The sequence below is a fragment of the Macaca mulatta genome, chromosome 7 (genome assembly GCF_049350105.2).
Source record: "Macaca mulatta isolate MMU2019108-1 chromosome 7, T2T-MMU8v2.0, whole genome shotgun sequence".
In the NCBI taxonomy this organism is placed as follows: domain Eukaryota; kingdom Metazoa; phylum Chordata; class Mammalia; order Primates; family Cercopithecidae; genus Macaca; species Macaca mulatta.
This window is the reverse complement of record NC_133412.1, coordinates 167,372,500-167,398,972: the sequence shown is the minus strand read 5'-3', so window position 1 is coordinate 167,398,972 and position 26,473 is coordinate 167,372,500. Positions and strand designations below refer to the sequence as shown.

Genomic DNA, 26,473 nt, shown 5'->3' with positions numbered 1-26,473 from the left:
TTCAACCAGCCTGGGCTCTCATCTGGAGGCTCTAGTAAGAATTGGCTTCCAAGCTCCTTCAGATTATCCACAGAATTCAGTTATTTGCCATTGTAGGACTAGGGTCCCCATTTTCTTGCAGGCTGGCAGCTGGAGACAGCTTTTAGCACTTCATAGCCACCTGCATTCCCTGGCTCATGGCATCCCTATCCACAAAGCCAGAAACAGATATCAAATCCCCTGCATGCTTCAAATCTCTAACTTCCTTTACTGCTGTGAGCAGAGCAAACTCTCTGCTTTCAAAGGGTTCCTGTAATTGGATCAGAGTCACCTGTATAATTTCTTTTCTTTCTTTCTTTTTTTTTTTTTTTTTTTTTAAGACAGGGTTGCACTCTGTTTTCCCAGGCTGGAGTGCAGTGGCGCAATCATGGCTCACTGCAGCCTCAACCTCCTGGGCTCAAGTGATCCTCCCACGTCTGCCTCCTGAGTAGTTGGGACAACAGATAGGCACCGCCATGCCTGGCTAAATTTTTGTGTTTGTAGAGATGGAGTTTCATCGTGTTGCCCAGGCTGGTCTCAAACTCCTGGATTCAAGGAATCCCTCTGGTCTCCCAAAGTGCTGAGATTGCAGGCATGAGCCACCTTGCCTGGCCAATAATATCCTTTTTGCCATTAATGTAACAAAATCACAGGAGTGATAGCTCAACATGCTCAGAAGCTCCACCAACACCCAGAGAGGAGGGGATGATACCAGGGAGGTTACTGGGCACCATTCTCAGAATTCTGCCTGCTACAAAGGTCGAAGCTGAGGGTTTAGAGATAAAGAACCAGGTGAGAGCCACAGAACCAAGGTGGGGGTGAGGGACTCGCTGCCAGAATGGAAACAGATCCTCTGGGAACCGGGAGGCCTCATCTTCATGAGAGGGACGAGGGAGGAGGTCAGGACCCACACCTAGAATAATGGGTGCTCCAGGGTGACCTGCCTTGCAGGACTGTTTACTAGGCTTCAGCTGGGATGCAGGCTCATCCATCCTCCCAGACCCAGGTCAGACCCAAGTGCTTTCCTTTCGAAAGGGCTTGGATTTCTAGTTAACGCAGGGGGTTTTACCTTTCATTCCAATGAGGGTCTTCCGCTGTCCTAATGAGTGCCCTGACATTGAGGGTATTATTTGGGGAATGTGTACCTTTTGTGGGGAGAAGTTTCACAGCTTCTTTCAGATTACCCAAGGCATCAAAGAAAGGGGAAGGAATCACATATTGAAAGAATACCCTGAGAAGCTTAATTTCCATGGCTGGGTACAAACCATGCTTCACTGACCCAATTAAGAGACGTGGATGAGTTGTTCAAGTTTTTGAAATGTCTGTAGACTAGACTCTCAGTTTTGCTTCTCTTTGCTTCTCTGCTTTCAAAGGGCTCATGTAATTGGATCAGAGCCACCCAGATAATTTCCTTTTTTCTTTTTTCTTTTTCTTTTTTTTAACTTTTTGAGACAGGGACTCACTCTGTTTGCAGTGATCACAGATGCTGCAGCCAAACACAAACCTGAGCCACACATACTGAGCCACACACAAAGGCTGGCTGGGATCTTGAAGGTCATTTAGTTCAACTCCTCATTTAGAGAGGGACAAACAGGTTCAGAGAGAAGGTCACCTGCCCAGGGTTATACGGAGTCGTAGCAGGGGAGGGGACAGCTTGTCTTCAAATTTAGATTCATTTCGGTTCATCACATCCCGAGATTTTGTGATGACAGCGTGGGGAAAGAGAATTGAGCCTAACGTGACCCCTCCCCAGGGCGGAGTGTGCAGGATTGTAGCGTCCCCGGTCACTGCGGTGTTGAAAACCCTTTAGTGCCTCTCCGAAGTCCTCAGGATAAAATCCACACTCCCCTTCCTCAACATGCCTCTGGCCCTCAGAGCCATGGGCTGGCCTCTGGCATAGCACTTATCAGAGGTTAGTGCCCATGGCCATCTGCCTGTGGGTCCATCCCTTCAGCAGACGTGAGTGTCGCTGGCTGTGGGGATTGAGGGGACCGAGGGGACCGAGCTGCGTCCCCTCTGTTCCCTGGGGCCCAGCCCAGTGCCTGGACCACAGCATGTGCTCATAGAGGGTGTGGAAAGAAGCAGCAAAACAACATAGGAACGCATTTCCTGATACTCCTGAGCCTAGCATGCCCCCTCCCCACCCCAGGTATGCTGGGCCTGCCCCACAGCCAGCGAGAAAAAAAGGTTCTGGGAAGAGTTGCAACAATTCATCTTTATTTCTTATTTTCCTCTGGGCGTGTGGAATCTGGTATATTTCACCCCAGGTATATTTGGGATAGTTGGCTCTTCGCTGGGTCAGGATGGCTGGGTGCCTTCTCCCCCTGGCATGGTTCTCTTCTCTGCAGGGCGAGGGGCAGGGAGCTAGTAGAACCTCGCAATGCCAGCCGCAATGGCAGACCCAGTGGAGCCCAGGATGAATCTGGTCAATCCGGAGAGTCCAGTTGCTCCTGGGGAGAAACAGGGTGAACAGTGTGGGACATGCCTGTCCGGGAAGCTCTGTGGGCAGGACTGTGGGGTCAGAGACTCCAGTGACCCTCAGAAGCGGCTGAGGCTTCGAGACCCCACCCAGTTCCCCTCTCTGTTTCCCAGTACCCTGGGGGTTTTTGTTTGGGGAGAGGCTGCTGCAGGCATGAACTCCCATGGTAAACTCCAGAGCTGGAAGCAGCCTCACTCTTCAGTGAAGGAGGCTGTGCCCCAGAGGGGAGGAGATGCCCCAGGTAACCCAGCAAATCTGCTTCAGGCTGAGTCTTCCTGGGCCCACTGTTCCTGGCTTGGGCTCCTTCCCTCCCTCCTCCATCTCCCTCAGAGAAATTCTGAGAGAATGTATAGAGAGAGACAGAGGAACAGAAATGGAGGCCCATAGGACTGAGATTGGGACTGGGTCCTTGGAGGCTCCTGCCCTCCTCATCGCCCTCCCCAGCCAGCCCTGCCAGGATACTTACCCAGTGACTGCAGAGTAGCCACAAGGCTGCCCGGGGCAACTCCACCCCCATTGGCAATGGCTGCTGCGGACATCATCTTGGCTGCTATGGAGGACGAGGTGATTCCCGTCGCAGTGAAGCCCATGACACCGAGCACCATGGGCACAGCCTCCACAGCCACAACTGCAGGGAAGAGGAGCTGGGTCAGTGTGTGGGCTCAGAAGGGACCCCCCAGATACACTGAGTCAGGCTTGGGGACCTCAGGGAATCTGGAGAGAGAGGTGAACTCTGAGCTTGGGAGAGACTATGGGCACGGCCAATAGGCACAAATCAAGGGGAGCACAGCCAGGCGGGGAAAGTAGAGGGAAAAGCTAGTAGGGCCACTGGGCACAGGGCTCTGGGCCAAGCTCTGCTAGGCAGCAGGACCTTCCTTGGGAAAGCCACTTGTCTTCGGGGCCTCAGTGTCTGCCCTGGCCAAATGCTGGACCAGGGGAGTGCTTTCCAATTTTCTTATCTTTGCTGGGGAGCAAATCTCATTAGGGGAGCAGATCTTGCCCAGGAGATTATGTAAGAGGCACATTCACAGTGGCTCAAAGAGACAGCTCTAGGGCTCCGTGGTGTTGCCACAGAGCACGTCGGAAGCAACTAAACCAAGGGGAGCCCCTGGCATCTCTTTCATGTCTACTGTGTTCAATTTCTATTGTTTCACCCTATGCAATCCTGACCACAACCCTGAAAGGGCATTGCTAGCCCTTTCTCTGGAGAGGAAACAGGGGCTCAGAGGAGTTCAAAGACATGCTCAGGGTCACACAGAACGTTCTGCAAAGGGGAAATGGCCTCTGCCCGGCTGCTGCCACACCCTGCCCACACACGCTCCAGCTCCCAGTCTCCAAGCCCCTGCTTCCAGCTTCCAGTGCCGTACTTCTAGCTCCTTGTTTCATACTTAGCCCCTCATCCCACCTCCTCCCCTGACCACCCACATGAGGGAAACCTTGGCATGGACAAGGCCGGCTGCTCCCCAAGTCCACCTCCCTAGGGGCAGGTGGTTACTTGAGCCCCTTCCCCACAGACTCACCTCCTCCAATCACGACTGTAGCAATCCTCGCTGGAAATCAAAAGAACATTCTGTGAGTAGATCCACACTGGCCTCCCCTCCACTTTCTGAGCTAATTGCCCATCCAGCGGGAGGGGCTGCCCCAGGTTGGGAGCCACAGGAAGGGATGACCCCTGTCTAACGCTCTTTGTTTCATTTTGGGAAGTGGAATTTCTGGAGGAGGGTGAGGATCACCGGGGGTTTTGACCCCAGCGCTTGTCCTGAATGAATTTACGTGGCCCTGAACTCGTTGGTTGGTTGGTTGGTTGATTGGGGGAAATCAGACGTTACTTTTTCTTTTCTGCCTCCCAAGCCAGGTTGAGTTCAAATGAAAAGCAGAACAAAAATGAACAAAATCTTATAGATGTGGCTAGGAAGGCATGCTACTGTGATGTCAGCTCCCAGTAAATACAGGATACTTGGCAATGAAATCTAGGGCTTGGTGGTTTGACCGGGGCAGGGAGAAGTGAACAGGATGGGTGTCATGCTCTCTGAGCAGGGCTGTTAGCTCATTTGAAGCAGGGTCAGTGTTTATTAGCGAGGGATACCATGACTTTCTCCTATAGTCCAGAAAAAGCTCTTCAGATAGTAATAAGTCCTCATGGTAGAGAAAGATGAGCTTCATTTTGCACTGTGTGCCTGAGTCATGGCAAGCACTGTAGAATGCTTGAATGCCACGTGAGAGCAATGCTTGAATGGAATGAATTGAAAGCTTCTGACTCTTCAAGGTCCATGTCATTGCTCCCTCCTCCAGGAAGCCCTCCCAGATTCTTCCAGGGAGAACTCATCCTTGCTCCTCCATGACTGGAGCCACTCACAGCACTGGGTGTACATGGTTTGCTTCCCCACATGGTAAGCCCCTGGGGAGCGGGCAGAGGTTCTCTTCCCCAGCAGTCAGAGGGGCCAGAACTGCAATTTGGGGCCAGGAGTTCTAAAGATAGCCAGATGTGCAGGAGTGAGCTCAGCCAGCTCCCAGGGAGAGGCCTTAGAGTGATGGTGGAGGAAGTAAAGAGACACCCCTGAGTGACCAGAAAGGCCACCTGGAGGGGTTTTGAGCCCAGGGACTCAGGAATGGATAACCTGGTTAGAAGGTTCAGTTTTATTGGCAGGCAGGAGAGGTGATGTCAAGATGGCTGGCAGCCTAGCAGACCTGGAACCTGACACACAAAAGCCCTCAGGAACTGGCTGCTCTGTGTAGGGGGGCCTGCCTGTTAGGCTCAGCTGATGGGCATTCATAGGGCAGAGTAGCCTGGCCGTTATTTTACGCCATTCAGAACCTGCCCTACCCTGAGACCTCCCTCCAATTTCTATTCTCCCACTTCTATTAATATTTCTTTCTTTCTTTCTTTCTTTTTTTTTTGAGACAGAGTCTTGCTCCGTCACCCAGCCTGGAGTGCAGTGGCACAATCTCGGCTCACTGCAACCTCTGCCTCCTGGATTCAAGCAATTCTCCTGCCTCAGCCTCCTAAGTAGCTGGGATTACAGGCATGCACCTCCATGCCTGGCTAATATTTGTATTTTTGGTAGAGACGGAGTTTCACCATGTTGGCCAGGCTGGTCTCAAACTCCTGACCTCGAGTGATCTGCCCTCCTTGGCCTCCCAAAGTGCTGGGATTACAGGTGTAAGCCACTGTGCCTGGCCTATTAATACTTCTTATCATTGTTCATTGTTCTGCCTTCTGTTCCAAGCTTGGAAGCAGCACCCCCACACCCTTCTGTGCTGCCCAGAGCACTTGGACAACAGTAAATTGTCCCAGTTGGTAAATAAGGGACAATATTATCTTCTTATCTTCCTCTGGGGTTGTTACGAGAATTAAACAAATTGACAAACCTCAAGTGCTAGGGTAAGTGACTAGAACATAAAAGCGCTCGCTCAAGTTGAGCTGTTATTATTTTAATTTTATGAATTGCTTGATCTTAAACTGAGAAGTCATCGGCATTTCTGACAAACAGAAAGGACTGCTGGGTGTGGCCCAGGCCCTCACTTGCTCATCACACTTCTCTGTACTGAGTTGGGAGCCCAAAGAGTGGTGTGTGTTGCTGAGGGCCAGTTACCTCCAAGTTGCAAAACAGGGTGCCAGTGAGGGACCCCAGCATGAAGGAGCTAACCTCCAGTGCTCCCAGCAATCGTCTGAGGATAGAGATGTTGGGGCTCAGGGCAGCTGAGGATGACAGGGTCGGCAGAGGGTGAGTGCAGGCTCAAATAGAGGTTAGAGGTTGGGGCAGGGGTCAGAAGTCAGGGTAGGAGTCAGGGGCCCTGTGCCCCCGTTCAAGCCTATGCCATTTGTGCTGGCGGAGTTGGGGGAACCCCTGGATGTCCACCCAGGGAGACAGAAAGGTAAAGGGCAGTGGATACACGCAGAGGAGCACTTGTCAGCAGGTAGAGGCCAGGATTAGATGCTCACCAAATGATACTGATGGATCTCAAGATTATGGTTCTCAGTGTGGAAAAAAGCAATAGAATGGGATCTACAGCACACCATCCTGCATGTCAGTTAAAACGCATGCAAACAAAACACAATCCCTGTTCTGCAAAAATACATATGAAAAACAGACACACATTAAATATATTAGAAAGGTTGACTTTGAGGGAGGGGAATTGAGGGTGAAAAGGAAGAAGAATGAGAATAAATAAGACTAGAAAGAGATCTCCCAGAAACCAGTGAAAAAAGTGAGCTAAAGAATCTTGTTAAAATCGATACTCTGGATGTGAGATCCCGCAGGACACAGGGGCCCTGTTGACAAGGTAAACTAAAGGAGATGAATTCTGACAGTAAATCTGGGGGAAGGGAGAGCTGAAGAGAGTGGGACTCAGTGGTAGATAGACCCTTTCCAGCTAGGCAGGAGGCCCAGGCCCAGAGGGGAGAGGACCTGGGGGACACCCAGGGCTGGGCACCCGGCCAGAGTCTGCCTGCCCCGGGCCCCCTCCCAGACTGAAAGTCACGGTGGACACCTGCTGTGAGAGGACAGGGCAGGGCAGCAAGGCTGTGGGTGTCCCCCCATTTTCTCTCCCACGGGTCCCTGGACAAGACCCCTGTCCTCCCCAGCTGCCTCCTCGCCCCCAGCACCAGCCCCTCCCAGGAACACTCACCCAGGGGCAAGACTACGGCACAGCCAGAGGCCACCCTGGCCACTTTGGCCACACCGGTCACTGCTGATGAGGTGAAAGCGGAGGCCACCATGCCTGCTCGGGTTAATTCCGTGGCCTAGAGAGTAAGAGATCCTTAACTTCAGCCAGACCTGCCGAAGGGATGGAGCTCTGAGGACGGGATGGGCACAACCTGGCTTGCCTCCCACTGTCCTGAAAAATGTGAGGAGCTCCAGGGGGCTGGGGAGGCTGCTCTGAGCTTGTGGGGTAGCAGGCCTGGAAAGGATCCTGGGGTGAGGGAGGGAGGCATGTTGAGGAGTTGGGGCTACCAAAGGACCTGTGTTAGATTAGGGCCCTGAGGAACTTTATTTCCCCAGGGGGGCTGCTTTCTTTCTTCTGAGAGTCCCAGCACCAACATCTTAGACACTTCTGGGACTCCCATATCTCTCCACGGAGCAATTGAAAAGGCACCAAAATTAGGAAATCAGAACCAACCGCATTTTTAAGGCATATATGGCAGGCGAGGTGCCTGCTCTTATGTAATCTCCTCACTAACGTGAAAAAGATGGGACCCTCCCCCTCCGCATGTTACAGATGAGGGAACGTGATCTGGCTCAGTGATTTGCTCCAGGTCAGAGGCTTCCCATAGGGAAGCAACACCCCAGCCAGGCATGGACTTGCAATGGCTCCGCCTTGGTTCCTCCTAACCCTTATCTCTCCCCGCTGCCCACTTTAACCCAAGCCGCCCTCAAGGCCTGAGGAAAACCTGGGCAAGGACAAAGCTAATTGTCCTTAAATTCCAGAGTCCAGGGACAGATGGGGCTCAGGTCCCTTCCCTCCCAAGGCTCCCTGATGAAAACAAAAAGACAGGGCAGAGAGTGGATGCTCAAGGCCTCCCCTCCGCTCCCTGAGCCCACAGCCCACCCAAGTTCGGGGCCATGGGAAGGTTAGCTCCTGCCCGCCCTCCCAGTCTTACCCAGAGAAGGAGAGTTCCTGAGAATGTGAAGCTGACCCCACCGTCTTAAGCTTGGTTGTGTTCACAAAGGGTCTGATCCCAGGCCTTTTAAGCAGCTCCACCCCGACTGAAGCACAGCCCCTTGACACAGACAACAAATGAGATAGGTTTCATTTTCCAGGAAACTGAAACTGCAGACATCTTTCTCCCCTCACGGCCAGTCAAGAGGAAACTTCAGTTATTTAGAGAAATAGGATTTGCCCATGGCATCAGTCATTGTCAGTTAGTATAAAATGCTTTGTCATTTCATTCAAGATGGGAGTGTGCTCTACGCATAATGAAGTCATGAGAAGTAAAATCAAAGTTCTATAATAAAATGATACTATTACTTTCTAATGAAGAAGGTGATTTTCAGAATAATTTAGTCCTTGTGGTAGGCAGATGTTCCGTTTTTCAAAAAAGGCTTGACTGCAGGCCCATTGTGCTAGATACTGACTAGGCACTGGGATAGGACTGTAAACAAAACAGACCAAAATATCCGTCCTCACAGAGTTTACCAGCAATGGGGGCAAAGTGAACATGATAAATAACTACATGTATAGAATGTTATTTGATGAAGCACTAAAGCAAAAGGAGGTGACGCAGCGAGCCCGGCAGAATTATGGGGGGCAGTCATTCCAGGTGGAGGCCACAGCAGTGGCAGAGCCCGTGTGGCAGGAGCAGCAAGGGGGCCAGTGTGGCCTCAGCAAGTGGGCCAGGGAGAGAGGCCCTGTGAGGCCGCAAAAGCACTGCAAGGACTTGATCTTGTGTCCTGAAGCCATTGCAGGGGATTATCGTCTATACCTTTTGGGGGATAGGGGGATGAAGCTGAGAAATGACACGGTCAGGTCACTCTGCGGCTGCTCTGAGAACAGGCGGAAGAAAAAGCATCAGGTGCCAAAATGTACATTTAAATCTTCCACACGAGTAGTGTGCAAGTTGTAAGATTCAAAATGGAGTCACTTGGGTCAAACCTCGGCAGACAGAGCCAGCAAGGCTATAAAGGGAGGGCTGTCACGCAAGATGAGGCTCTCCCATTTGCCTGCTAATAGGAACTATCACGAGAAATGTTTCCAAACTGCAGCTTATTACATGGGCCACACAAGGACAGCTTGAAGCACAAGAAGAGCGAGCCAGTTATGCAAAAACACTTGCCTGGCACAGTGTCTCACACACCCAATCCAAAACTGCAGGAACCTGACCATTACTCCAAGATTCCCAGTCCTACCTAACAACTACTGACACTTGCCAGTCAGAACTCACCGGGACTTGTAAGATGCTGCCAGCACCAATAAACTTACTCTTTCTTTCTTTCTTCTTTTTCTTTCTTTCTTTCTTTCTTTTTTTCTTTCTTTTTTCTTTCTTTCGTTTTCTTTCTTTCTTTCTCTTTCTTTCTTCTTTCTTTCTCTCTTTCTCTCTTTCTTTTCTTTTCTTTTTTTTGATGGGAGTTTTGCTCTTGTTGCCCAGGTTGGAGTGCAGTGGTGCAATCTCGGCTCACTGCAACCTCCACCTCCCGGGTTCAAGTGATTCTCCTGCCTCAGCCTCCCAAGTAGCTGGGATTAAAGGCACCTGCCACCATGCCCGTCTGATTTTTTGTATTTTTAGTAGAGACGGGGTTTCACCATGTTGGCCAGGCTGATCTCAAACTCCTGACATCAGGTGATCCTCCTGCCTCTGCCTCCCAAAGTGCTGGGATTACAGGCATATGCTTTTGGACGTGGGATCACGGCTATTAAACTTCCTTTCAAAACAACTTGCATAACTTTTATAAAACAAATTGTATCGAACTGTCTTTCAAAACAACTTGCATAACAGCCTCTTTCTTTAAAAATTCCCTAATTTTTTCCTTTGTTTTCCAAAACGAAAAGGCCACCCTGGTCCATATTTATGTTGTGGGGTTGCAATCCTACTTCTTGTGTATTATTCCCAAGTAAAACTATTTTACTTAAAGATTTGTCTCTCTCTCTCTTTTTATGTTGACACAAATGTGACATCAACAGGTTGCTTCAACTAGTTTAAGCCACACTGATGGTGATCTATACTCCTATTCAGGGGTCCAGCAGGTGTCCACTCTAGCGTTCTCTGTGGGAAGGGCCCCCCAGGAGGCTGTATATTCAGAAATCTACAGGCCCCTGTGCAGCTACTACATCAGTACCAGAGACTTTGCAAATTAGCATAATGAATGTATGTTTGTGATGTCATCAGGCTCCATGTCCTAACCAAAGGCTGGGTGGGGGTCACCCTAATGCTGAGGCTCAAATCACTTCTGGATGGAACAATCCACGGCCAGCATAGGGACACAGTTTTCGTCCAGCAGTTCTGCACAATTTCAATAGTAAATTCAACTTCTTTCTTCAAAAGGCATCTATGACCATCTCCTCTCCGCTCACCCTCAGATGGTGGTTTCTTATGTCATGAAGAAGGCTTCTCAACATCAAATCCACCAACCCCCAGCATCTATATCCATATCTACATCCATATACTCTGCCTTCTCTCCGTTTCTGTGGATGAACTATCCCAGTTCCTAAAGATTGTATCCCCTCTTGCCTACTCAAAGACTTAATCTTGCAACTATCCTCTCCCTCTCCCAAATTCCCAAGAATATAGACCTGGGCTTGGCTGTGTTCTTAGAGGAGCTGACTCCAGATGCTTTAAGCAGCTTCACCCCAACAGAAGCACAAGCCCAAGCGATGCAGGCAGCAAATGAGAGAGGATTTGTTTTCCCAGGAAACCTTAACTGCAGACATTTTTCTCCTTTCTTTTCCAGTAAAGAAGAAAATCTATTTATTATAGAGCTCAATTTCCAATCACTTTCTTGACCCTAAGATCTCACCATTTTTCTGCTGCCATTATGGCAAATTGTTGAGAGAGACATTTACACTGGCTCTTTTTCAGCTCACAGACACTCTTAAAGAGATGCCCTGTATAGAATATAAAGTGTTTTCAGGCATCCAAAAAAGTATAGATGATAATATAATGCTTATGCGCCCACCACTCAGCTCAAGAACTCAAACATTACAGAAACAAGGAAAACAACCTGCGAATCCCTTCCTAGTCTCCTTTGTCTGCCTCCCTCTCCGGAACTGACAGCTGGCTCTTCTCATGCATGTCTTTATACTTTTACCACACATGAATGTCAAATGCAGAACTTCCTTGGCAGTTGTTGGATGCTTGAGGGCATTTCAGGCCAGGGTCAAAGACAGGAAGCAGTAATGAAATAGGGCCAGGAGCGTCCAGTCCCCAACCTTTCCTGGGAGGATGTGCTAAGAACTGTAAAACCAGCTCTAAAAGAAGTAGAGGAATTAGGGAGTAGAGATTGCAGAGAAAGGAAAAGAGAGAGAGAGAATGAGGGAGAATTTGTGGACTGTGCCTTTCCCTGAGCCCCATGATGAGAGGAGGGGAGGGCTCTGCCCACCCAGAGCTAAATGGTACCCATGTGGAAAGCATGACTTCAATCCCTTGGAATTTTTTTTTCTTTTTTCTTTTTTTCTTTCTTTCCTTTTTCTTTTCTTTTTTTCTTTCTTTTTTTTTTTTTTTTTTTTGAGATGGAGCCTCCCTCTGTCACCAAGGCTGGAGTGCAGTGGCACGGTCTCAGCTCACTGCAACCTCTGCCTCCCAGGTTCCAGTGATTCTCCTGCCTCACCCTCCTGAGTAACCGGGATTACAGGCACCTGCCACCACACTCGGCTGATTTTTTCTGCATTTTTAGTAGAGACGGGGTTTTACTATGTTGGCCAGGCTGGTCTCCAACACCTGACCTCAAGTGATCTGCCCACCTCGGCCTCCCAAAGTGCTGGGATTACAGGTGGGAGCCACTGTGCCTGGCCTTGAATCCCTTGGAATTTGAGGGCAACAAGCATAGTTGTCTGAGTTGGGTCTATACAGTCTAAGGGCAGAAGGCTGTGGTTAGAAGGCTGCCCTGGGCAGGAGGGCAGGAAGCCTACTCTGGGGGTAAGCTGCCCCTTTAGAGTCTGGCACTGTGTTTTCCCTGAGCCAGACGTGGCACCAACCCAATGCAGCTGAGAAGGATGTGGCCATGATCACCACCCAGAGGGTCGAGAGGAGCCGAGAGTGGTGGACTGTTTGAAAGCTGCAGTCCAGTACAGGATTGAAGCTGTCCAGCCAGATGTCGCAAATCCTTGTCAAGGACGCTGTGATGAGGGTCCCTACTGATGGAAGAACTGACAGAGAGAGTTAGCAGTGGGAATCTTCCCCACCAGTGGGCATCAGAGGCAGAGCACAGCACTGTCCCTGCGGGTGCGTTCTTGTACCCAACAAGCCCTGTGCTGAGGGCTTCGCCTGTGTTAAGTACTTGAATCCTCACAACAACCCCATGAAGAGGTACCGCCATCCCCATTTCACAGATGAGCTCATGAGTCATGAGGAGGGTCCTTCATCAGTTCCCCACGGGACCTTCCCACATCCATTGCCTTTTTCTGCTGGGTGCTCCACACTGAGGCAGGTACCCTCTTGGCTAAGCTTGGCTGAGTCCTGCCAAGATAACTCAAGCCCATTACCTTTCCAAGGTCTTCATGCAACCCTCAGCAATGCAGGCTTCCTCTCCCTGCCAAGCACAGATAGTTCCAGCCTGTATTCATCTGCAAATGGGTGGCCCTAGCCAGTCTCTGACTGGTGAGTGGCAGATGCAGGACTAACTATCTCACACGCACCCTACCCCCTGGGGCTCCAAGAGAGGAACCAAGAAAAGCCAAAGCACCTTCAAGCCCTGTGGGGAAAACTCCATGACAACAGGGGCTCTGTAGTATTAACAATGTATTACAGCACTTAGAGCAAACAAGGGTGCCCAACAAATATTTGAATGAATTCCTCTTAAAGCACTTTTTCCAATGAATCCTAAGCTCTCCCTCATACAGGCTACATGTGAGTGATAAGAGCTGACAGTCACAGATTTGTTATGCTTTCTTAAAATAAATCCCCAAGAGGCATGTCCAGCAGCTCTCTTTGAAACTGGGGATCCTTATTTTCCAATGTTCTCAGCTTTGAGGTTTATGTTGAAATTCCTCAGAAGAAGAGTACAAGGTAGCTGAATAGGAACAGCTCCAGTCTACAGCTCCCAGTGAGATCGACACAGAAGACGGGTGATTTCTACATTTCCAACTGCGGTACCTGGTTCATCTCATTGGGACTGGTTGGACAGTGAGTGCAGCCCACAGAGGGTGAGCCAAAGTAGGGTGGGGCATTGCCACACCCGGGAAGCACAAGGGGTTGGGGGATTTCCCTTTCTTAGCCAAGTGAAGCCATGAGTGACTGTACCTGGAGGAATGGTACACTCTTGCCCAAATACTGCACTTTTCCCATGGTCTTTGCAACTGGCAGACCAGGAGATTCCCTCACATGCCTGGCTCGGCAGGTCCGATACCCACAGAGAGCAGCAGTCTGAGATCAACCTAGGATGCTGAAGGGTGGTGAGGGGAGGGGCATCCACCATTGCTGAGGCTTGAGTAGGCGGTTCTATGCTCACAGTGTAACCAAAGCAGCAGGGAAGCTCGAACTGGGTGGAGCCCACCGCAGCTCAGCAAGGCCTACTGCCTCTCGAGATTCCACTTCTGGGGGCAAGGCATAGCTAAACAAAAGGCAGCAGACAGCTTCTCCAGACTTAAATGTCCCTGCCTGACAGCTCTGAAGAGAGCAGTGGTTCTGTCAGCACAGCATTTGAGCTCCAATAATGGACAGACTGCCTCCTCAAGTGTAGCCTGGCTGTAACACATGTAGCCTGACTGGAGACATCTCCCAGTAGGGGCCAACAGACACCTCATACAGGCAGGTGCCCCTCTGGGATGAAGCTTCCTGAGGAAGAATCAGGCAGCAATATTTGCCATTCTGCAGCCTCTGCTGGTGATACCCAGGCAAACAGGGTCTGGAGTGGACCTCCAGCAATCTCCAACAGACCTGCAGCTGAGGGGCCTGTCTGTTAGAAGGAAAACTAACAAACAGAAAGGAATAGCATCAACATCAACAAAAAGGACATCCACACCAAAACCCCATCCGTAGGTCACCAATATCAAAGACCAAAGGTAGATAAAATCACAAAGGTGGGGAGAAACCAGAACAGAAAGTCTGAAAATTCCAAAAACCAGAACACCTCTTCTCCTCCAAAGAAACACAATTCCTCCCCAGCAAGGGAACAAAACTGGATGGAGAATGAGTTTGACAAGTTGACAGAAATAGGCTTCAAAGGGCGGTAATAACAAACTTCTCTGAGCTCAAGGAGCATGTTCTAACCCATTGCAAGGAAGCTAAAAACCTTGAAAAAAGGTTAGACGAATGGCTAACTAGAATAATCAGTGTAGAGAAGAGGTTAAATGACCTAATGGAGCTGAAAAACCACAGTATGAGAACTTCATGAAGCATACACAAGCTTCAATAGCCAATTCGATCAAGTGGAAGAAAGGATATCAGTGATTGAAGATAAAATTAATGAAATAAAGGGAGAAGACAAGATTAGAGAAAAAAGAGTGAAAAGAAACAAATAAAGGCTCTAAGAAATATGGGACTATGTGAAAAGACCAAATCGATGCTGGATTGGTGTACCTGAAAGTGATGGGGAGAATGGAATCAAGTTAGAAAACACTCTTCAGGATATTACCCAGGAGAACTTCCCCAACCTGGCAAGGCAGGCCAACATTCAAATTCAGGAAATACAGAAAACACCACAAAGATATTCTCCTTGAGAAGAGAAACCGCAAGACACATAATTGTCAGATTCACCAAGGTTGAAATAAAGGAAAAAATGTGAAGGGCAGTCAGAGAGAAAGGTTGGGTTAACCACAAAGGGAAGTCCGTAAGACTAACAGTGGATCTCTCAGCAGAAACCCTGCAAGCCAGAAGAGAGTGGGGGCCAATATTCAACATTCTTCAAGAAAAGAATTTTCAATCCACAATTTCATATCCAGCCAAACTAAGCTTCATAAGTGAAGGAGAAATAAAATCCTTTACAGACAAGCAAATGCTGAGAGATTTTGTCACCACCAGGCCTGCCTTACAAGAGCTCCTGAAAGAAGCACTAAACATGGAAAGGAACAACCAGTACCAGCCATTGCAAAAACATGCCAAACTGTAGAGACCATTGATGCTATGAAGAAACTGCATCAATTAACAGGCAAAATAACCAGCTAGCATCATAATGACAGGATCAAATTTACACATAACAATTGTAGAGGACTATGTGCTCACAAACGAGATGTTCCCGATAAGTCCTGCTCTTGCAAACAAAGCAGGACGTTTCTTCTCTGCAAACAGGAAGAACAAAAGAATCAGCCGCAAACAGCAGACTCTAGGAACTGGTTAATGTTTAAAGCATCTTGAGAACTCAGAAAGTTAGGGAAAGGTCAGAAAAACAACTCATGACATAAAAACAACTTGTGTCATAAAAACAACTCGTGTCTTGTCAGATGTAGTAAAATTCCACAAGCGTGTATAAAATAAAGCAGAGCGTGCTGCTTGGGGTGGCCGCCATGTTTGTCTTGTCCTGTGTTGTCTTGTGTGTTCATTCCTTTGTTTAGGAAATGCGTGGACCTCAACAACAATATTAACCTTAAATTTAAATGGGCTAAATACCAATTAAAAGAAACAGACTGGCAAATTGGATAAAGAGTCAAGACCCATCAGTGTGCTGTATTCAGGAGACCCATCTCACATGCAAAGACACACATAGACTCAAAATAAAGGGATGGAGGAAGATCTACCAAGCAAATGGAAACCAAAAAAAAGCAGGGGTTGCAATCCTAGTCTCTGAGAAAACAGACTTTAAACCAACAAAGATCAAAAGAGACAAAGAAGGCCATTACATAATGGTAAAAGGATCAATTCAACAAGAAGAGCTAACTATCCTAAATATATATGTACCCAATACAGAAGCACCCAGATTCATAAAGCAAGTTCTTAGAGACCTACAAAGAGACTTAGACACCCACACGATAATAATGGGAGACTTTAACACCCCACTGTCAATACTAGACAGATCAACGAGACAGAAAATTCACAAGGATATCCAGGACTTGAACTCAGCTCTGCACCAAGTGGACCTAATAGACATTTACAGAACTCTCCATCCCAAATCAACGTAATATACATTCTTCTCAGAACCACATCACACTTATTCTAACATTGACCACATAATTGGAAGTAAAACACTCCTCAGTAAATGTAAAAGAACAGAAATCACAACAAACTGTCTCTCAGACCACAGTGCAATCAAATTAGAACTCAGGATTAAGAGTTCAAAAACCACACAACTACATGGAAACTGAACAATCTGCTCCTGAATGACTACTGGGTAAATAATGAAATGAAGGCAGAAAAAAAGATGTTCTTTGAAACCAATCAGAACAAAGACACAATGTACCAGAATCTCTGGGACACATTTAAAGCAATGTGTAGAGAAATTTACAGCATGAAATGCCCACAAAAGAAAGCAGGAAACATCTAAAATAGACACCCTAACATCACAATTAAAAGAACTAGAGAAGCAAGAGTAAACAAATTCAAAAGCTAGCAGAAGACGAGAAATAACTAAGATCAGAGCAGTACTGAAGGAAATAGGGATACAAAAAAAAAAAAAAAAGAACCTTCAAAAAATCAGTGAATCCAGAAGCAGGTTTTTTTGAAAAGATCAACAAAACTGACAGACAGCTAGCAAAACTAATAAAGAAGAAAACAGAGAAGAATCAAATAGACACAATAAAAAATGATAAAGGGGATATCACCACTGATCCCATAGAAATACAAACTACCATCAGAGAATACTATAAACACCTCTACACAAATAAACTAGAAAATCTAAAAGAAATGGATAAATTTCTGGACACATACACCCTCCCAAGACTAAACCAGGAAGAAGCTGAATCTCTGAATAGACCAATAACAAGTTCTGAAATTGAGGCAGTAATAAATTGACTACCAACCAAAAAAGTCCAGGACCAAACAGATTCACAGTCGAATTCTACTGGAGGTACAAAAAGGAGCTGGTACCATTGCTTCTGAAACTATTCCAAAAAACAGAAAAAGAGGGAATCCTCCCTAACTCATTTTATGAGGCCAGCATCATCCTGATAACAAAGCCTGAAAGAGACACAACAAAAAAAGAGAATTTTAGGCCAGTATCTCTGATGAACATCAATGCGAAAATCCTCAATAAAATACTGGCAAACCAAATCCAGCAGCACATCAAAAAGCTTATCTACCACAATCAAGTCAGCTTCATCCCTAGGATGCAAGGCTGGTTCAACATACGCAAATCAATAAATGTAATGCATCACATAAACAGAACCAATGACAAAAACCACATGATTATCTCAACAGATGCAGAAAAGGCCTTAGACAAAATTCAACAGTCTTTCATGCTAAAAACTCTCAATAAACTGGGTATTGATGGAATATATCTCAAAACACCAAGGGACAGCTATTTATGACAAACCCACAGTCAATATCATACTGAATGGGCAAAAACTGGAAGCATTCCCTTTGAAAACTGGCACAAGACAAGGATGCCCTCTCTTACCACTCCTATTCAACATAGTATTGGAAGTTCTGGCCAGGGCACTTAGGCAAGAGAAAGAAATAAAAGGTATTCAATTAGGAAAAGAGGAAGTCAAATTGTCTCTGTTTGCAGATGACACGATTGTATATTTACAAACCCCATTATCTCAGCCCAAAATCTCCTCCAGCAAAGTCTCAGGATACAAAAATCAATGTGCAAAAATCACAAGCATTCCTGTACAAGAACAGACAAACAGAGAACCAAATCATGAGTGAACTCCCATTCACAATTACTACAAAGAGAATAAAATACTTAGGAATCCAACTTACAAGGGATATGAAGGACTTTTTCAAGGAGAGCTACAAACCACTGCTCAATGAAATAAAAGAGGACACAAAGAAATGGAAGAACATTTCATGCTCATGGATAGGAAGAATCAATATCATGAAAATGGCCATACTGCCCAAGGTAATTTATAGATTCAATGCCATCCCCATCAAGCTACCAATGACTTTCTTCACAGAATTGGAAAAAACTACTTTAAAGTTCATATGGAACCAAAAAAGAGCCCGCATTGCCATGAAAATCCTAAGCAAAAAGAACAAAGCTGGAGGCATCACGCCACCTGACTTCAACTATACTACAAGGCTACAGTAACCAAAACAGCATGGTACTGGTACCAAAACAGATATATAGACCAATGGAACAGAACAGAGGCCTCAGAAATAACACCACACATCTACAATTATCTGATCTTTGACAAATCTGACAAAAACAAGCAATGGGGAAAGGATTCCCTATTTAATAAATGGTGCTGGGAAAACTGGCTAGCCACATGCAGAAAGCTGAAACTGGATCCCTTCCTTACACCTTATGCAAAAATTAACTTAAGATGAATTAAAGACTTAAATGTAAGACCTAAAACCATAAAAACCCTAGAAGAAATCCTAGGCAATACCATTCAGGACATAGGCATGGGCAAAGACTTCATGACTAAAACACCAAAAGCAATGGCCACAAAAGCCAAAATAGACAAATCGGATCTAATGAAACTAAAGGGCCTCTGCACAGCAAAAGAAACTATCATCAGAGTGAACAGGCAACCTACAGAATGGGAGAAAATTTTTGCAATCTATCCATCTGACAAAGGGCTAATATCCAGAATCTACAAAGAGCTTAAACCAATTTATAAGAAAAAAACCAATAATCCCATCAAAAAGTGGGCAAAGGATATGAACAGACATCTCTCAAAAGAAGACATTTATGCAGCCAACAGACATATGAAAAAACGCTCATCATCACTAGCCATCAGAGAAATGCAAATCAAAACCACAATGAGATACCATCTCACACCAGTTAGAATGGCAATCATTAAAAAGTGAGGAAACAATAGATGCTGGAGAGGATGTGGAGAAATAGGAACACTTTTACATCGTTGGTGGGAGTGTAAATTAGTTCAACCATTGTGGAAGACAATGTGGTGATTCCTCAAGGATCTAGAACTAGAAATACCATTTGACCCAGCAATCCCATTACTGGGTATATACCCAAAGGATTATAAAATCATGTTACTGTAAAGACATGTGCACACGTATGTTTATTGCGGCACTATTCACAATAGCAAAGACTTGGAACCAACCCAAATGCCCATCAGTGATAGACTGGATAAAGAAAATGTGACTCATATACACCATGGAATACTATGCATCCATAAAAAAGGATGAGTTCATGTCCTTTGCAGAGACATGGATGAAGCTGGAAACCATCATTCTCAGCAAAATATCACAAGTACAGAAAATCAAACACCGCATATTCTCACTCGTAAGTAGGAATTGAATAATGAGAACACATGGGCACAGGGAGGGGAACATCACACACTGGGCCTGTTGCAGGGTGGGGGGCTGAGTGAGGGAGAGCATTAGGAGAAATACCTAATGTAAATGACGAGTTGATGGGTGCAGCAAACCAACATGGCACATGTATACCTATGTAACAAACCTGCATGTTGTGCACATGTACCCTAGAACTTAAAAGTATAATAATAAGAAGAAAAGTAATTCCTCCAAAGTAGGAAATGTTCCTTTAGCAACCAGCTACATGAGTACCATTAAAAGGGAAAAGACAAAATAAAATGTGGTGGATCATTACCATAGAATACTAAGCAGCAATTAAAAATAATTTTAAAAGACTTATAAAATATAAAAAAGCCAACATCAGAACAGTATGTATTAGGTTAAACAAAATTGTAGCAATAAAAATGCATATAACAGAACTACATAAAAATATTTTCTGTGGAGATACCTATATATCTCTTCTATCATCTATCCACAGAAATAACTTTAAAAGGGCATGGAGAACTAATTACCCAAATGTGAGCCATAAAACTATGAAACTCCTAGAAGAAAACATAGGGGAAATTATTCATGACATTGGACTTGCCAATGAAGAGTGAGTATTCGGAGGATACAAAAAAAACGTTACAACTCAACAACAAAAAATCACATAACCCAATTTTAAAATGAGCAAAAGCAGGAGTGGTAGCTCACGCCTGTAATCTCACCGTTTTGGGAAGCTGAGGCAGGCGGATCACCTGAGGTCAGGAATTCAAGACCAGCCTGACCAACATGGTGAAACTCTGTCTCTACTAAAACTACAAAAAATTAGCAAGGCGTGGTGGTGTGTGCCTGTAATCCCAGCTACTTGGGAGGCTGAAGCAGGAGAATCGCTTGAAGCCGGGAGGCAGCAGTTGAAGTGAACCGAGATTGCGCCATTGCATTCAGCCTGGGCAAGAAGAGTGAAACTCCATCTGAAATAATAACAATAATAAGTCATATATCAATAAAATGGGCAAAAGACTTACATGGGCATTTCTCCAAAGATGATCAATGCTATAGTTTAAATATTTGCCCCCTCCAAATCTCATGTTAAAATGTAACCTCCAGTATTTGAGATGAGGCTTAGTCATGGGTGTTAGGGTCATGGGGGTGCTTGGCGCTGTCCTCACAGTAACGAGTTAGCTCTCACTCTATTAGTTACTGCAAGATCTGACTGCAGAAGAGACCCTGGCACCTCCTGCCTTCCTCTTGCTCTCGCGCCGTGTGATGTCAGCTCCCCTTGCCTTCCATTGTGAGTACAAGTTTCTTGAGGCCACTCCAGAAGCCAAACAGATATCAGTGCCATGCTCCCTGCAGAACCATGAGCCAAATACACCTCTTTTCTTTATAAGTACTCAGTCTCCAGTCTCAGGTATGCCTTTACAGCAGTGCAAAATGAACTAATATGATATACAAATGTCCAAAAAGTACACAAAAAGTTAAGATCACTAATCATTAGGGAAATGCAGATCAAAGCCACAATGAGATACCACCTCACCACCATTAGGATGGCTGCTATCAAAAAAAACAGAAAATAAAAAGTGTTGGCCCTTATATAATTGGAACCGTTGTACATTGTCGGTGGGATTGTAAGATGTAGTAGTTGCTATGGAAAACAGTATGGAAGTTCCTTTAAAAATTAAGAGAACTACTATATGGTCCAGGAACCCCACCTCTGGGTATATACCCCAAAGAACTGAAGGCAGGGTGCTATGGTCTGAATGCTGTGTCCCCGCCAAATTTGTTAAAATCATAACCCCAAAGGTGATGGTACTGGGAGATGAAACTTTTGGGAGGTGACTAAATCAGGAGAGCAGAGCCCTAATGAATGGGATTTGTGCCTTTATAAAAGAGGCCCCCAGAGAGCTGCCTTAGCCCACTACCATGATGAGGACACAGAGAAAGCACCATTTACAAACCAGGAAAGCACCATTTACAAACCAGGAAAGGGACCTGACCAGACACCAAGGGGGCTGACACCTCTTAATCTTGGACTTCCCGGCTTCTAGAACTGTGGGAAATAAATTTCTGTTTTATAAGCTACCTAGTCTATGGTATTTTGTCACAGCAGTGCAAACGGCCTAAGGCACTGCATCTTAAAGAGATATTTGCATACCCACATACATAGCAGCACTATGCACAACAGCCAAGAGGTGGAAGCAGCCCAAGTGTCCACTGATGGGTGAATGGATCAACGAAATGTGATCGATGCATCCAATGGAATGTCGTTCAGCCTTAAAGAGGAAGGAGATTCTGTCACATGCTGCATCATGGATGAGAACATTATACTAAGTGAAATAAGCCAGTCACAAAAAGACAAATACTATATAGTTTTGGCCAGGCATGGTGGCTCGCACCTGTAATCCCAGCACTTTGGGACCCCAAGGTGGGTGAATCAGCTGAGCCAAGGAATTTGAGATCAGTTTGGGCAACATGGAGAAAAAAAAGCCATCTCTACACACACATACACACACACGACAAATACTATATAATTCCGCCAATAAGTGGTACCTAGAGTAGTCAAATTCACAAAGACAGAAAGTAGAATGGTGGTTACCAGGGGCAGGGGGAGGGGTAGAGCGGAGCTGTTTAATGGGAACAGAGTTTCAGTTTTGCAAGATGAAAAAATTCTGGAGATGTTTCACAGCAACGTGAATATATACCTAACATTGCTGAACTGTACTTAAAAAAATGGTCAAGATGGTAAATTTTATGAATTTTTATCACAGTATAAAAGGGGGGTCCCTAGAAAGGAACGTAAGAAATTGCAGCAGTGCTTTACTTCTGAGAGTGGGAGTAGGGGCTGTAACGAGGGGCAAGGATGCTTATCAGAGCCAAAGGGGCTTTAGCCTCACCTATAGGAATTCAGATTTTTAAGAGTCAAAGCTACTTCAAGATCTCTTAAGTAATTAAAATGTAATAAAATGTTGGTTTTCATTAGAAAATAATATAATCCCATATTGTAAAGTTAAAAATAAAAAGACAGTAACCTACTGTCCACTTGCCTTCGGGTCCGGTGTGCTCTTCCTTAATGGCCGGAGTGGTGAGGATAACAAGACAGAGAAAGAAGCAGTGAACCTGGTGGGAGCCCGCTTTGGTTTCCCCCAAGGATCCTTGAGGCGCTGTCTTCCCTGAGAACAACGCCCACGCTGTCTGTACAGGACACTGTGTGGACACTCAGTGTCTCTTACCCCCTCTCTTCTTTGAAACAGAAACCTCCTCTTGCAGGCATAGGAGCCCCTGCCCTGACCTATGAGTGTATCAGAGGCATGGGCTCTCCTTGCACTGTCTAAAGGTGAGCCCAGGTGGACTTAAACCAGTCATCACACCCCACCCATCCTGTGGGCCTAACTAAAGGGTTTTAGGAATGAGTAAATGACTCCATTTAAGATTGCAGCATGAACATTTACTAGAGGTATTTGGGAAAGATGTTTCTTTGCTTTTCAGGAGGAAGTACATGAAAAAATGTTCTTTCTGGGAGACACGAATAAAGAAGGTAGCTTCCAGAACTTGCTAACAGCTGTCTTGTAACCACGAGAGCTGGCAGCCACAGGATGAAGCTGATGCCTCAGAAACGAAGAATAGAAAAGACAGGTCTTTGGCATCCGTGTTGCTGAATCAAACCCTGCCTGAAGCATACTTTACCTTTGGACCTTTCCATTTCGTAAAGCAATGAAGTCCCTTGAACTCTGAGCAAGTTGCGATCAAGTTTCTGGTACTTCCAACTCCATAATCCTTAGGTCAAACAGCCCTTACGCCAGGAAGTCTTCCCAGGTTGCTACAATTAGAATCAATCACTTCCTTCTCTGTCCTACAAGCCATATAGCCTGATCCTCTTCAGTGATTATACACATTGTCTTACGTTGTCAGTCACCTATGGCTGGATAAAAAGTGACCACACAATTTAGTGGCTTAAAAAAGCTATGTAGCTCCTGATTCTGTGGGTCAGCAATCTAGGCAGGTGGTTCTTCTGGTCTCGGCTGGGCCCCTCACCCATCTGCAGTCAGCTGCAGGTCGGCTTTGCAGAACTTGGCTGGGCGTGCTGCCATGTCGGGGGTCTTGTCTGGAATGAATGAACTTTGTGCGCTTGCCCAGCCTGGCTTGTTCTCATGGCAGTGATGGGGTCCGGGAGGTACAGCAGAAGGCTGCAAGGTTTCTTAGGGACTAGGTTCAAGATTAGCACGCCATCACTTCCACTGTGTTCTATCCACCAGGCCAGAGCAACTCCCCAGGCCAGAAGAGATTCAAAGGGAGGGGAAAGAAATCCCTACCTCTTGATGGGAGGAGCTGTACAGCCATGCTGAAAGGGCAGAGAATGTGGTCATTTCTGTAATTTACCCCAAGTCCCTTAACATCACTGGTTAAGGGCTGGCTTCCCCAGCATTGTGCACCCTGGGCAGAGGTGGACCTCTGTGATCCTCTGTAGCCAGGGCGATCACGTGGGATGGAGCCTTGAGGCCCGTTGGGAGCTGTGGGAGTCAGCTCAGCCAGCATCCCAGGGAGAGTCCTGTGGGAATGCAGCTGTAAAGGAAAAATAAGTGTGAAGGTCAAATAGCCCAGAATGGGACTAACGTTGAGGTCAGAGGTCGAGTCTAAACAGGCCTTCCAGAAGTCAAGTGTGGTTTACTTATCCTCACGGCCAGGGAGGTGCCGGGTGGCAGATGCCAGGTCAGTGTGCATAGGACAGCTGGCACCTGATTTGGGGCCAGGCACATAGTAGGTCTCTGGAAATGGATGTTCTGCATTGGCCTGCTTCTCAGGAGCCCCAGCCCGTTGTCCATCCTCATGGGCTCTGCTCAGTCCACCTGGGGACTGAGGAGCTTGGGCTGTGTGCTGAGAGGGACAGAGCTCCCTGGAGGAATGAAACTTCTCTACCTGTGTGGCGAAGGCTCACAGGCCAGGCAAATGCAGGGTTGCCGAACTTCTAGAGTAATCATACAGCCACACCCTGAGTCCTAGGTGGGAAAGGGAGGGATCAGTCATGCGTGAGGACAAAGGGCTTCATAATTGAGGGTCAATGGCTCAAGCAATGACCCAAGAGCCACACCATCCTGTAACACTGACTCTGCCTGACTCTCCCATCTGAAGAGCAGCGAACTGAGGCTCAAAGGGCAGACATGACCTGCTCAGGACCACAGAATGAGTGGAACGCCTGAGGCCAGACCTGGCTCTGGTCATGGACATCCCATGCTCCTTCATCTTGAGTCCCTCCCTGTTCAGCACTCCTGCAGCAGAGATGTACCCTATCCTGACCACAAGAACAGAGAACTGACACTAGGAGAAGATCACCAGCATCTTTATTTTTCATGCTTCCTTGAAGAATTTTGGGAGTAGGGGACTTGTCCTTTGGAAGACTGTCATCCAGAGGCCCAGGAGAGTCATCTCCACCAAGAGAGCCACCTCCCTGCCTCAGTGTGGTGTTCAGCTGGGGGGGTGGAAGGGGTGAACCCAGCCAGGCCCCAAGAGCCGTCCCAGCAGAGCCCAGGATAACTTTGGATGTCACGGAGAGTCCAGCTGCCTCTGCGGGAGAAGAGAGGGTAAGCACAGGGCACAGGGAGAGGTAGCAGCTCCTAACAGGGGGTTGGAGGCCAGAGACCCTGGGTCCCTCCGGAGGCCTGAGGCCCAGGCAGCCCAACCCTGTTCTCTGCCTCTACTTCCTAAAACCCTAGGATTTCTGCTTTGGGAGGGGCTGCTGCAGGCCAGTGGCCGGAGAGGAGGCAATAACGCTGGTGGGGAATCCCAGCAACAGGGTAGACCCTCTGAGAAATGGCAGGCTCCTTATCTTCCAAAGGCCCAGAGAGGGGAGGGACATGCCTGGGTTTTGTAGGGTTCACCAGGAACACAGATCTCCGAGGCTGCACCCCTGGTCCCACCTCCAACCAGAAGAGGGGACAGTGAGAGAAAAACAAAGGGCCCAGGAGGCAGAGGATCACGGACCTGCAGGGAGAGAAGAGGCCTCCCTGGGGTTCAGCCCCAGGGCTGGATCATCTCCTGGCTCTGGTCATCCTGTCCAGAACACTCACCCACTGACGGCAGAGTAGCCACCAGACTGCCCGCGGCAACTCCGCCCCCGTTGGCAATGGCCACTGTAGATGTCATCTTGGCTGCTATGGAGGACGCAGCGATTCCTACTGAGGTGAAGCCCATGGCACCGAGCTCCACGGGCACAGTCCCCACAGCCACAGCTGCGGGAAGTGGAAATTTGGGGTTGGCCCCATGGGACAGAGTCCCCCAGACCTCCCTGACATCTTCCTGTGGCGACGATGAGGAGGAGGGGTCTGCTGTGCTCTCTGGAAACACTCAGGGCAGGTATGGGATCCCAAAACAAGGGCAGTCAACGTGGAAAGCGGCCAGTGGACCGGCTCCCAGGAGAACCTGAATCCCAGGCTTGTTTATGCCTGTTTCACAGACACCATCGAGGGCTCACTGGCCCTCCCTGCGCCTCTGTTCCCCTAATGTAAAATAAATCCATTGAAGCAAACAGCAGTCTTCACACTTTCCCTTTTGGCAAGGAAAATATAATCTTTCCAAGCACAGGGTTCACAGAAGACAATATCAGAGCTGCTCTTCCAGAGAGGTGAGGGGATGGAGGCCCTGAGGGCCCTGCAGCAGCATGCGGGGGTCCTCTAGGGCTCCCCAAAATCTCCACAGCAGTGCCATCTGCAATCATAGCCACATTTGTTTTCTGTACTGTCTACTAAGGTAGCCACGTTTAGCACTTGAAATGTGGTGCAGGTGACAGAGAAACATTATGATTTTCTTTAGTTTTGGCCATTGCATTGGAGGACATTGCTTTATAGCAGCTCAAAAGCTTCTGACTCAGTGGATGGGCTACCAGCGTTTGTCAAATAATTTTGAGGAATAAGACAGAGCTCAGCTGACATACTCTCTTCAAAAGTCCCCAAGGATACCATGGGCCCCGCTTTAGAGGGGGAGGAATCCCAGGCTCTGACTCTGCTCAAATGACTCATCTGGGGTTACAT

The 26,473-nt window shown here is 47.2% G+C and overlaps 2 protein-coding genes across 2 annotated transcripts; both read right to left on the bottom strand.

The window, feature by feature from the left end:
- Positions 1-2,216: 2,216 nt before the first annotated feature.
- Positions 2,217-8,162, bottom strand: IFI27 (interferon alpha inducible protein 27; the record flags this gene model as incomplete). Its single annotated transcript, NM_001048169.2, is given in 5 exon segments — positions 2,217-2,468; positions 2,964-3,125; positions 4,018-4,047; positions 7,127-7,241; positions 8,100-8,162. Coding segments are annotated over 4 exon segments (369 nt in total). The 5' UTR covers positions 7,218-7,241; positions 8,100-8,162.
- A 16,343-nt stretch (positions 8,163-24,505) lies between these two features.
- On the bottom strand, positions 24,506-26,404 carry IFI27L1 (interferon alpha inducible protein 27 like 1). Its single transcript, XM_015144416.3, has 3 exons — positions 26,377-26,404; positions 25,514-25,789; positions 24,506-25,010 (listed from the first exon to the last, which is right to left on the bottom strand). Exons 1-3 carry the CDS (start codon positions 26,402-26,404, stop codon positions 24,595-24,597), a joined length of 720 nt encoding a protein of 239 aa, XP_014999902.3. The 3' UTR covers positions 24,506-24,594.
- Between the last annotated feature and the right edge of the window lie 69 nt (positions 26,405-26,473).